The following is a 9975-nucleotide window of genomic DNA, read 5'->3' as shown; positions in this document are numbered from 1 at the left end:
TTCTTCGAGATGTGTTGCTCATATCCATTCCAAACCCGCCCTCCTTCCCCTTTGTCGGAGTAGCCGGCAAGAAGGAACTGAAGGGCTGTTGGGTCGGCAGGGGTATATATCCAGTGCCATGGTGGCGCCACTCCAGGGGGCGCCCAGCCGACCCACCGAGTGTTGCTAGGGTAAAAATCTTCCGACGAGCGTGCACGCGGCACGCACACACCTAATTGGAATGGATATGAGCAACACATCTCGAAGAACAACAGTTACAAAGGTGAGTAACCGTCTTTTCTTTACCTGTCAGCTGCCTTTCACACTGGTGATTGGCCTTTGACATTTCCTGCTTTGAGCAGGGGGTTGGATTAGATGACCTCCTGAGGTCCCTTTAGGGTGACCAGACAGCAAGTGTGAAAAATCGGGTGGGGGTGGGGGGCAATAGGAGCCTATATAAGAAAAAGATCCCAGAACAGTACATCTGGTCACCCTAGGTCCCTTCCAACCCTGATAGTCTATGATTCTATGATCAAGGTCTTCTTCTTGAAATCTTGTCCTTCCTTGGCTTTTGTGACTGTGCACACTGATTCTCCTCCTACCTTTCTAAGCACTCCGTCAGCATTTCCTCATCCCCCCTCCAACCTTCTGTGTGGGTTCCACAGGACTCCGTCCTTAGTTCCATCCTCTTCTCGTAGTTCTCTACACTTACACAGGCCTATCTCCATACTACCAAGATGTTGACGCCTGATTCTGCTCTGCCAATGACACTTACCTATTAAATTTTCAAGTGCTATCTTGCATGCTGCTCCTCAGGCTTGGAAGTGGCATACTTAAACTTCTGCGAAAGAAACTCCTTCAAAACTCTCCCCTTTGCAGTGATATCTCCAAAATATGAACAGTGGTTAGGGAGCTGGTGTGCTGTAACAATGACCTGTCCTGCTGAACAGCACAGACTCACTGTTTCTTTGTGCTTCTCCCATCTGTTTGTTGCATCCAGCTGTTGTCTCTTGTCATATTTAGACTGTAAGCTCTCCTGGATGGACCGTCTCTTTGTTTGTAGAGGCCCAGAACAATGGGTGTTGCATGGGTGATCCAGGATTCAGGCCACCACATATGAATAATTATAAAAATAATCTCAGTGATTCATGTTCGGTCAGAGAATAAACTTACTTGGTACAAAGCCTGTGTAGAAAGGTATCAGTCCAGCGCTGGTGTAAATTTTATTATTAGGCCAATATGTCCGTGGTAGTCTCTTACCAAAGTTCCACGCTGGGTTTCTTACCATAAACTGAAAGAACAAATAGGAGCTTTTATTTTCAAATTGAAAGTGTTGCAATACAAATTAATACAATTTTTAATCCTCATTTGTACAACAACAACAAAATTGAAACTAATGCTAAAGCAGAGTCAGATTGGAGCCGGACTAGGGCAATTGGGACACTAGGCTCAGCATAGCACAGCTGGACTGCAATGATGGGGACACTGGCTCACCATAACACAGCTGGACTGCAATGATCGAGACACTGGCTCACCATGACACAGCTGGACAGCAGTGATGGGACATCTGGCTCACCGTGACACAGCTGGACAGCAGCGATGGGACATCTGGCTCACCATGACACAGCTGGACTCTGGCAGTCATGGTCCCAGGCTCACAGTGTCACAGATGGATTACAGTGACTAGATGACAGGTTTACCATCTCACAGGACCCGTGGCACTGCACCATGCTATGACATTGCTTCCCCCATCCCAACCCTGCAGGGGCAGAAGCCCCATCAACGCAACAGTCATCTGCGGAAGAGTGTGCCACTAATTCTCTTTTGGTAGGTTGGAGCTCTCATCCTCCCTGGACAGGCAGTGAGGCTCTCTTCTTCCATTTCACTCCCTCTCCACAGCTGTAGAGAGGGAGGGGGATTCCCAGCATTTGTTCTGGCAGCTGGGGTTACTGTGCTTGGATGGGGAGGGCTAGACACACTGCAGCCTTCCCTTTCTGTCACAAACAACTTTCCACTGGATGATGCTGAGGGAACCCCTCCAGAGCACTGCTTGGAGGTAACATCACACTGAGATGTATGGGGCAACGCCTTGCCCTTAGTGCTATTGTCCCAGGCTCTCTGCAGACTCAGGCAGACATCAGTGCATTGCTTACACTTGGGGCACTTTTAAAAGCTTTTCTTTACAACCATGAGGGCTAGTATAGAACAGTTACTTCTCTGCAGTAACTAATCCTTCAAGATGTTTGACCATGTGGGTCCCACATGGTACGTTTAAAGTGCAAATTACACCAGTCACTAATAACAGGTTCTTTTACTGAGTCTGAGATTGGTGACTCACACACAGAGACTTTATGAGTTTAAGTTAGTACAGAAAAGGATAACTGAAAGAATAGGAAATGAGATAGAGTACATAAGGTATAGCAAAAACGACTTCCTGGATCATGCATCATTACAGCCTGAGACTGGAACAAGAGAAAGCTACCCCCTGATGCTGACATGCCTACAATCTTATGGAGACCATTAGAAACAAAGATGGAAGAAACAGTGCAGTGCATGACAGGAGATGAAGTTTTGGGCAGCCACCTACACAATCACTCCCTGGGCCCCACGTACACATCCATGACCATATTTACGTAGGTCTCGGCTCCAGGTGCCCATCATCAGGGTTCTGACTGCTGTATTTTCATCATTTTTCTGTGTGAGTTCATTCGAGACCATAATGTCACAGAAAAATGTTAAAACACAACACCACTCTATCCTCTTTTGGACATGTTTGGGTACCTACATGGGGAACAAATATTTAAGAATATTATCTTTCAGATAAAGGTATACCATGGTCCCATGGCTGGAAGCTGAAGTAGACAAATTCAGCTTGGAAATAAGGCATACATTTTAACAGTGACAGTAATTAGCCACTGGAACAGTTTACCAATTGCCCCATCACAGATAATTTTAAAATCCAGATTAGAAGTTCTTCGAGTGATTGCTCATATCCATTCCAGTTAGGTGTGCGTGCACCGCGTGCACGTTTGTGGGAAGAGTTTTTACCCTAGCAACACTCAGTGGGTCGGCTGGGCTCCCCCTGGAGTGGCGCCGCTATGGCACCGGATATATACCTCAGCCGACCCAGCCACCCTTCAGTTCCTTCTTACCGCCCGTGTCGGTCGTTGGAACAGTGGAGCGCGGCTTAGCTGACCTGCACTTCCCTAGCTACTCGTAGTTCTCGTTGGTTATCGTGTATATAGTTATATAGTTATAATCCTTTTATATAAAAAAAAAAAAATTTAAAAAATTCCCCTCGTCACCCTATGGTGGTATGTGTCCTTCCTCAACTTGGTCCTACCAAGGCTGGCGTGAGGTCTGCAAGTATCTTAGCTGTTCCTGCACTGCACTCTTCTGACAGAGAGCTTGATGTTGTTCCTGGGATCTGTTGGAGCCCCACCCAGCTTAGGAGTCCAGCCCGAGTGGCCTCCACACTGGGACCATCTTTGGCCTTCACTTTCACATCTCTATAGTACCTCTTCAGGCCCGGGTACTTCTCCACTTCTCATATTCCTTCTTCCTGATGTTGCTGCTCACTTGGCACCTGCTATATCTATCACCACACGCTGTCTCTCGGTCCTGTGTTCTATTACCACGATATTGGTGATGCCAGTCTCTGCCTGTCGTTGATCTGGAAGTCCCACAGAATTTTAGCCCTGCTATTCTCCACAACCTTCTGTGAACTCCCATCTTGGTTGTGAGGGTCTAGCCCATACGCGTGCAGATGTTCGTACACAATGCCAGCCTATGGTTGGTGCATTCAGTGCAACGCGTTCCTTCAACACTGCCATCTTACATCCTTGCACTATGTGTTGACTGTCTCTGAGGCCTCTTGCACAGTCTGCACCTGTGGTCCTCTCTAGTGGTAGCCCCCTGCTTCAATGATCCTTGCTTCAGTGCCTTAGTTCCTGTGGCTGCTATGATCAGTGCCCAAAACAGTGTGTCTTTGGCCAGGTCCCTTTCCGCCACTGTAGGATTCCCAATGTCAGCCACCTTTCAGCATCTGTCGATGGTACATCCATGCAGGGTCTTGTCTTGCCATGGCACTTCTTCTGCTTTGGTCTTTCCTGCCATGTTGGCTGCCTTCACGGCATTCTCTCAGCAGCATCTATTGGGGGGCACTTACTGATGTAGCTCGGATGTTCCGGGGTTCGTCCAGGACCGAAGTGTGCTTGATACGCTCACCCAAGCCCGCCCGCCTTTCTTTCTGGTGGTATAATCTCTCATGCTGGTTGACTTGGGGGTGAAACCTCGTGCATTGTGAGGAGCTTCCGGGTTTTCACCATCTCAGCACCTCCATTCCTCTTTGCAGCTCACTATACCTAGCAGGGTATCTGTGATGACCGGCAGGGCGTAATCCAGATGGCGGTGGTGATCTTTTCTCCACTGGAGCTGGCTTTCAGGACGTCTTATCCTTTGTGATACTTGGATGTTGCTGGTCTCCTTGCCTCCTCGATCATGGTTTCCATGTACTGCTGGGACGCCAAGGTACTCTGTAGCTGGTCTGTAGTTCTGCCATGTGGGCCTCGCTGTAGTTCCACACCATCGTCTTGACTTCTCCTCTTCTCACTACATCCGGCACACTATCTCCAGTCCAAATGACATCCCGACTATCCTCACTGTAGATCCGCGTCAGGTGATTGCCGAGTCGAATGGTTCGTTCATTTTAGATACGCTTGATGTCATCCATGTAGAGGAGGTGGCTAGTGTAAGTTCCCCACTCCTGAACCTTACCCTACCATCCTGTGTGATATCTGGCTGAGGGGTTTTAAGCCTATGCAGCAGCAGTGGGACAGTGCATCACCTTGGTATCATGCCGCCACTGAGGCCACTTGGCAAGCTGCCTTGATTTTGACTTGCAATGTTGTCTGTCCATAGTCCCATGGAGTTCTGAGGAATGTCCTTATGTCCTGTTGACTTTGTATACGCGCGCCAAACATCACATAGCCGTGTGCGGCAAGTTGAGTCATAGGCCTTCCGAGTCGAATCCAGCTCGTGCTCAGATTGGTCGTCTAGACTTAGATCTTGGACCACTGCTCTATCCTGACAACTGGGTTTTTGACCTCTGTTATCCAAGCCCTTCTGAGCTGTGCTCATGTACGGCCTGTGTCACTGTACTGCACTAGGCTCCTGAGGATTTCCATTTGTGAGGCAGGTATTGCCGTAGTTGGAAGTTCTGTTCCCTGCAGGGGTCCTTCATATCCACTGTCCTTCCTTGTTTAGCGCAGTTTGGGTGGGAGCTGCTGCTAGCACTGTTCATCCTGCTCAAGACTTCATGCACGGCTGTTAGTTCTTTAGCAGTAGTGTGGACATGTCTGTCCAGGTCTGTCCACTCTTCATGTTCTGACCAGGCTGGACTTCTACTGAGGGACTGGTTTCTGTTCTGGGCATTGCTGTGCTCGTCTCAGGCCTGCAGCCTTCTTGCACTGGGGTTATGATCTTCTTTTCCCCATAGGTTCTCCAGTACGGTTCAGCCTTTTCTGCTGCGGTGGCTCGCTCTGTATTGTGTGTTGCACGCAGTTGGTCGTACACCTTGGACTTCTTGGAGAACCAGGGCTTCTTTTTTGGCCTCCTGCTTCTAGTTGATTCCTAGCCCTTGGTAAGCCATGCTGTGACCTTTGTTAGCAGTCTCTCGGGCTTCGATGAGTCAGCCCTTGAATTTTCCAGTAGCCGATCTTCATCCTTTAACTCTACACCCTTCTTAGTCCCGCCTGACTAACGCTTCTCTCCGAACACCCTTGATCTATCCCCAACCTCATTTCCAGTTGGTACACATCGTTGTCTCTAGTCAGATGCCAACATCTCCGGATTACAGAGTGCTGTACGTATACAGTTCTGGTTGAGTATGGTGTATAGGCTTGTCATGCGCTCTATTGGCATCTCTACATACTATTAGCTATAGTAGATAAGTTATTAAATGATCGTTTTTTTCTTTATCTAGCATATTCTTTAGCTAATAGTTCGCAGTCATGGTCGGATACCCCTTCCCCGCACCCGTGCCTGATAGCCCAAACCTATGCTCGCTGCTCTGCCACAGAGCCAATAGCCGACAAGATTCCCGCGACGACTGCCTGTTTGAATGCTCTCGGAATGCACTTACAAGCTAATGTGCCCTATTCAATAGGCTTTCAAAGCCGAGAACGAAAAAAGACCGGGGGGAAAGACGCGAACATCTTTAACACTCCCAGGATCGGCGGCCATCGCACCCCCACTTTCAGCACCGAGCTCTGTCGTCGGAGTCAGAAGCGCCTCGCGCATCCGGCCGCAAAACCGGCTAGAGATCAGACCTAAGGAACACTCGGCACCTGACATCGCCGGCACCTAGAAGTCGGCTCAAGCGATGGCTCCCTCTACACGTGCGAGGTTGGAGAAGGCCAAAACCCTGCTGGCAACCTTCGCACCCAACGTCACTTGCATCCAAGAGTAGCGCCAATCCGATCGCCCGGGCGCCAACACTCCCTGCGGCACCAACAAATCGGACTGCGATTTCCTGTCCCATCATAGGCCATCAAGTCGGCAGTTTTTTTATTTGAATCTACCTCACTGTTATGCCCCGGCGCTGTGCTGTTGGTTGAGCTTAACGACCATATATGCCATCTCACGCCGAGCGTTTCCAGAAAGTACAGCGAGGGACTGATCGGCCTGAGTGGACTCGGCACTAGCCTTCTACTGCCCTGGCAACCAGGAGGTGAGGGTAATTCCAGTCCATACAGGAAAGCAACCTTCGATTAGAATATCCACCCTTCTGTTCGGCGGCAATGCATCTATCCTACCAGCAATTAAATCTAGCCACGCATGACGCCATGGTTCCGCAGAGCTCCAGTCCAGCATGGCGCTCCCAGGCCTCAACGCCGTTCGCCTATCCCGCCAGACCGGTCTACTACACCGAACAGGTCAGACTCGACGGCACCACGGTGGCCACTACATCATTCACCCGACAGCTTTTACCCGAAGCAGAAAAACCGCTTTCATGGCCCGGTGGTTTCCCAAGCATCTCAGAGCCCAGATTTGAGAATTCTAGTGAACCTCCAGCACCGTCTGGCGCAGGTCCCGCCTCAACCCGGTACCGATAGCCCATGCACCGGCCCGTACCAAGGGAGCAGTCCGTTGAACAGATCTACATCAGCTTCTGCTCCCCATGCCATCCAGATATCCTGTCAGGTCCTCCCCATTGCGGACAGCGTACTCCTGCCAAGACGCGATTCGAGTGCCCCCCCGGAGTGTTCAAAACCCATCTCAGGACCAGCAGATTTACCCGACTTCACCATGGTCCCTTTTTGGAATCCTTGGGCTACCACAGCCAGCCCAGTAAGGATGGCTACAGTCTAGTCTGGCCCAAGCGGACTCGCTCATCAAGAGCAACCGGAGCATCCAGAAGGTCCACATTAGTGTCGTCGTCACTCAGGTCGCTAGGATGAAGCTGTTTCGAGGTAAGGTATTCCACCAGTATGCGAGTCAAGAATGATAACAATGACCTAAATCTGTGGTCAGCAGGTGCGAGAACCGAAGTGGCAGGATCACCTGAGCCACGCTCGAACTTTGCCTCGACCGCCAACTGGTTCTGCCCAGCAATCTTCGCTACTCGACACTAACCTGGCGCACACCTACATCTGTACGGACTGATCTTTTGTGGTCGGTGCCCTAAGTCCCGGGCTACTATGTAAACGGTCACCCGAGACGGAGACCACTTAGCCCACACCGGTTCCCCAGTTGCCGACTGGAGCGGACCGGCGCAGAGAAGGGCATAACGGACCCGCTGTACCTGCATTCTCTTCTTCTCTCCAGATGGAGCCAAAGGGCAGGAGACTTCCTCCGATCGGTCCGCCTCCAATAGACCTAAGAATGCCTTCAAATCAGAACCTACTTCTATAGGGAGAAGTACGGCGCTCAGACATAACTCCCAGTGGAGGAGGTCCCGGAGCGTCGAGATCCTGTAGGAGCATTCCTGTCGCACGAATCCCCACTAAGGTGCGTCTTTGCCCTTATCTCAGGACATCAGGCTAACGCATCAGCACCCCTTTATGGACGTCCATGTGCACGCAGCCTCCATCCGCGTACCACCTAACGGGCAAAGGGGAACAACGGCCGAACGCAAATATAGCGTACTCCTTCCTCTCGGGCCGCCAACATATCTAATTTCCACCCACTAACTGTGTCTCAATCGGTCAATGATGAGGACGCACCTATGGCCACAGCTGCCGAGAGCCCCAAGTCAAAGGAGCACTAGGTAATGGACCTACATCTTGGCAAATCGGTTTCGGCCGGTGCCATACAGCTCCGGTGGCACCATCAGCAGCTCCATCGAACCATTATAGGCTACACACCTGGCGCGCAGACGGTGGTAGAGATTACACGCTACTCCCCCAAGATCCAACAGGAATTCGCGGAACTGCCATTCTAGAGGGGAAAGGTGGCCGAAACCCCCTCACGAGCTCTTAGTGCCGCCAACTCGGCATTGCCACGAGAAACTCTGGCTCCACATGCATATCTCACACTGAGCACGCATATCTATGTCCTACAGGGTCCACCCTATGCTAACTGCTCTCCAACTTATCAATCACATCCAGGACTTACCTCGATCGTACGGCGTTTCCGCTCAAAGAGAGACTGACCCCAGCTACAAGAACTTGAAAGACATATAGCTCTATCATCGCACTCTTCGAGCACAGTGCGAGCATACACCTGGGCCCCCAACCAGACCTTTCCGTCCCTTGACTCACCACCCATTATTGGTGCCAAGACCAGGCAAGACTGTTAGCAGCGGCGCGGCTGGCGTGGCCGTAATATGCCGTCCAGTACCCCAGCAGGACCACCAAAACACGCATCCCTCAAAACACCAGCGACATAAAGTATGACCTTTGAAGGGTGCCCACCGCGACTGGCGTACCAGTTTCAGGAACGGATCCTTTCTTCCCTTCTTCCACACCGGCTCTCCCAGTTCCCCCGTACCGTCGTCCCATTGACCTCAGACCTATGTCGCACGCACTGTGACAAAGGCTATCCACACTCAAATTGGTTCTCTCCCGCTCAGCCCCACCTTCCACCTACGTCCTCAGGACCCTCTCAGACAACGTTCTCTCTAGAGAGGTCAACAGCTCCTGCCATTAACGGAGCAAGAGAGGATCGGTGCCGCAAAAAGAATTGACAGGGTTTACTCCCGGCACTTCTGTCTGCCCATCGATTAAAGAGGCCTAGCCCATTCCACACCGCGAGCCTCAACAAGTATGAAAAGTCGAAGTTGTCTGGCTGTCTCACTCGCCTTTGGACCATTCCCCACTGGGGACCGTCCTGGATCGTGGGAGACTTGGTAGCTGGCCTCCGCATTGAAATACCGAACGTACTTCAACACATCACCTATCAATTTCCTGAGCAAATACACGAGGAGTACTCTCTTCTATTAACCACACCAGCATTCCAGTCACGCAGGTCCTGCCCCCTTTGCCTCTCCCAAGCCCCAAGTTTACAAGTGCATGCATAGCGCGCCAACCTCCAGCCGACGCTCAGATTCCTAACCATTGAGCACTGTCCTATCAGAGGTGGAGAAATCTCGAACATACAGTCGAACATCATAGACAGTGTCAGGACTAACACACCTTAGGCGCCATGCCACGTGTGGAAATCCACAGACTGTTCCCCACACAGGCAGGACTCAAGGAGCTACCTCAGAGCTAGGACGCCAATTACGCCAGAGAAAAGGGGGGCCCCTACTACCCCATATATACTGCGATTCCAAGGCAATGGGCAACCATATTGGCAGTTGCAGAATACCCCACCTCCACGGCTCGTCGCTGTCTCTTTGTCGGTCTCCTCATCACCTAAGTCCATGGTGTGGGCTGCCTGATCATGTTGGAACTCCGTTAAATGCCAGGTCTTCTAGTCAATATCACTCAGACCTCACAAAGTGGTACAACGCTCGGTCCCGTCGGCTGGCGGACCCGCTGACAATGAGCACAC

General features: G+C 51.0%; 1 protein-coding gene across 1 annotated transcript in view; it reads right to left on the bottom strand.

Annotated features, from left to right (window-relative positions):
• The window catches only part of CIMIP2A (ciliary microtubule inner protein 2A), an 86896-nt gene that overhangs the window by 14371 nt on the left and 62550 nt on the right, over positions 1 to 9975 (bottom strand). Inside the window, exon 6 of the mRNA XM_075060686.1 lies at positions 1153 to 1270. Within this exon, the coding sequence (XP_074916787.1) occupies positions 1153 to 1270 (118 nt within the window). The remainder of the gene's footprint in view (positions 1 to 1152; positions 1271 to 9975) is intronic.

Source organism: Chelonoidis abingdonii, chromosome 24, assembly GCF_003597395.2.
Source record: "Chelonoidis abingdonii isolate Lonesome George chromosome 24, CheloAbing_2.0, whole genome shotgun sequence".
Lineage (NCBI taxonomy): Eukaryota > Metazoa > Chordata > Testudines > Testudinidae > Chelonoidis > Chelonoidis abingdonii.
The sequence above is the reverse complement of the archived record's forward strand: the minus strand, read 5'-3'. Positions and strand labels throughout refer to the sequence as shown.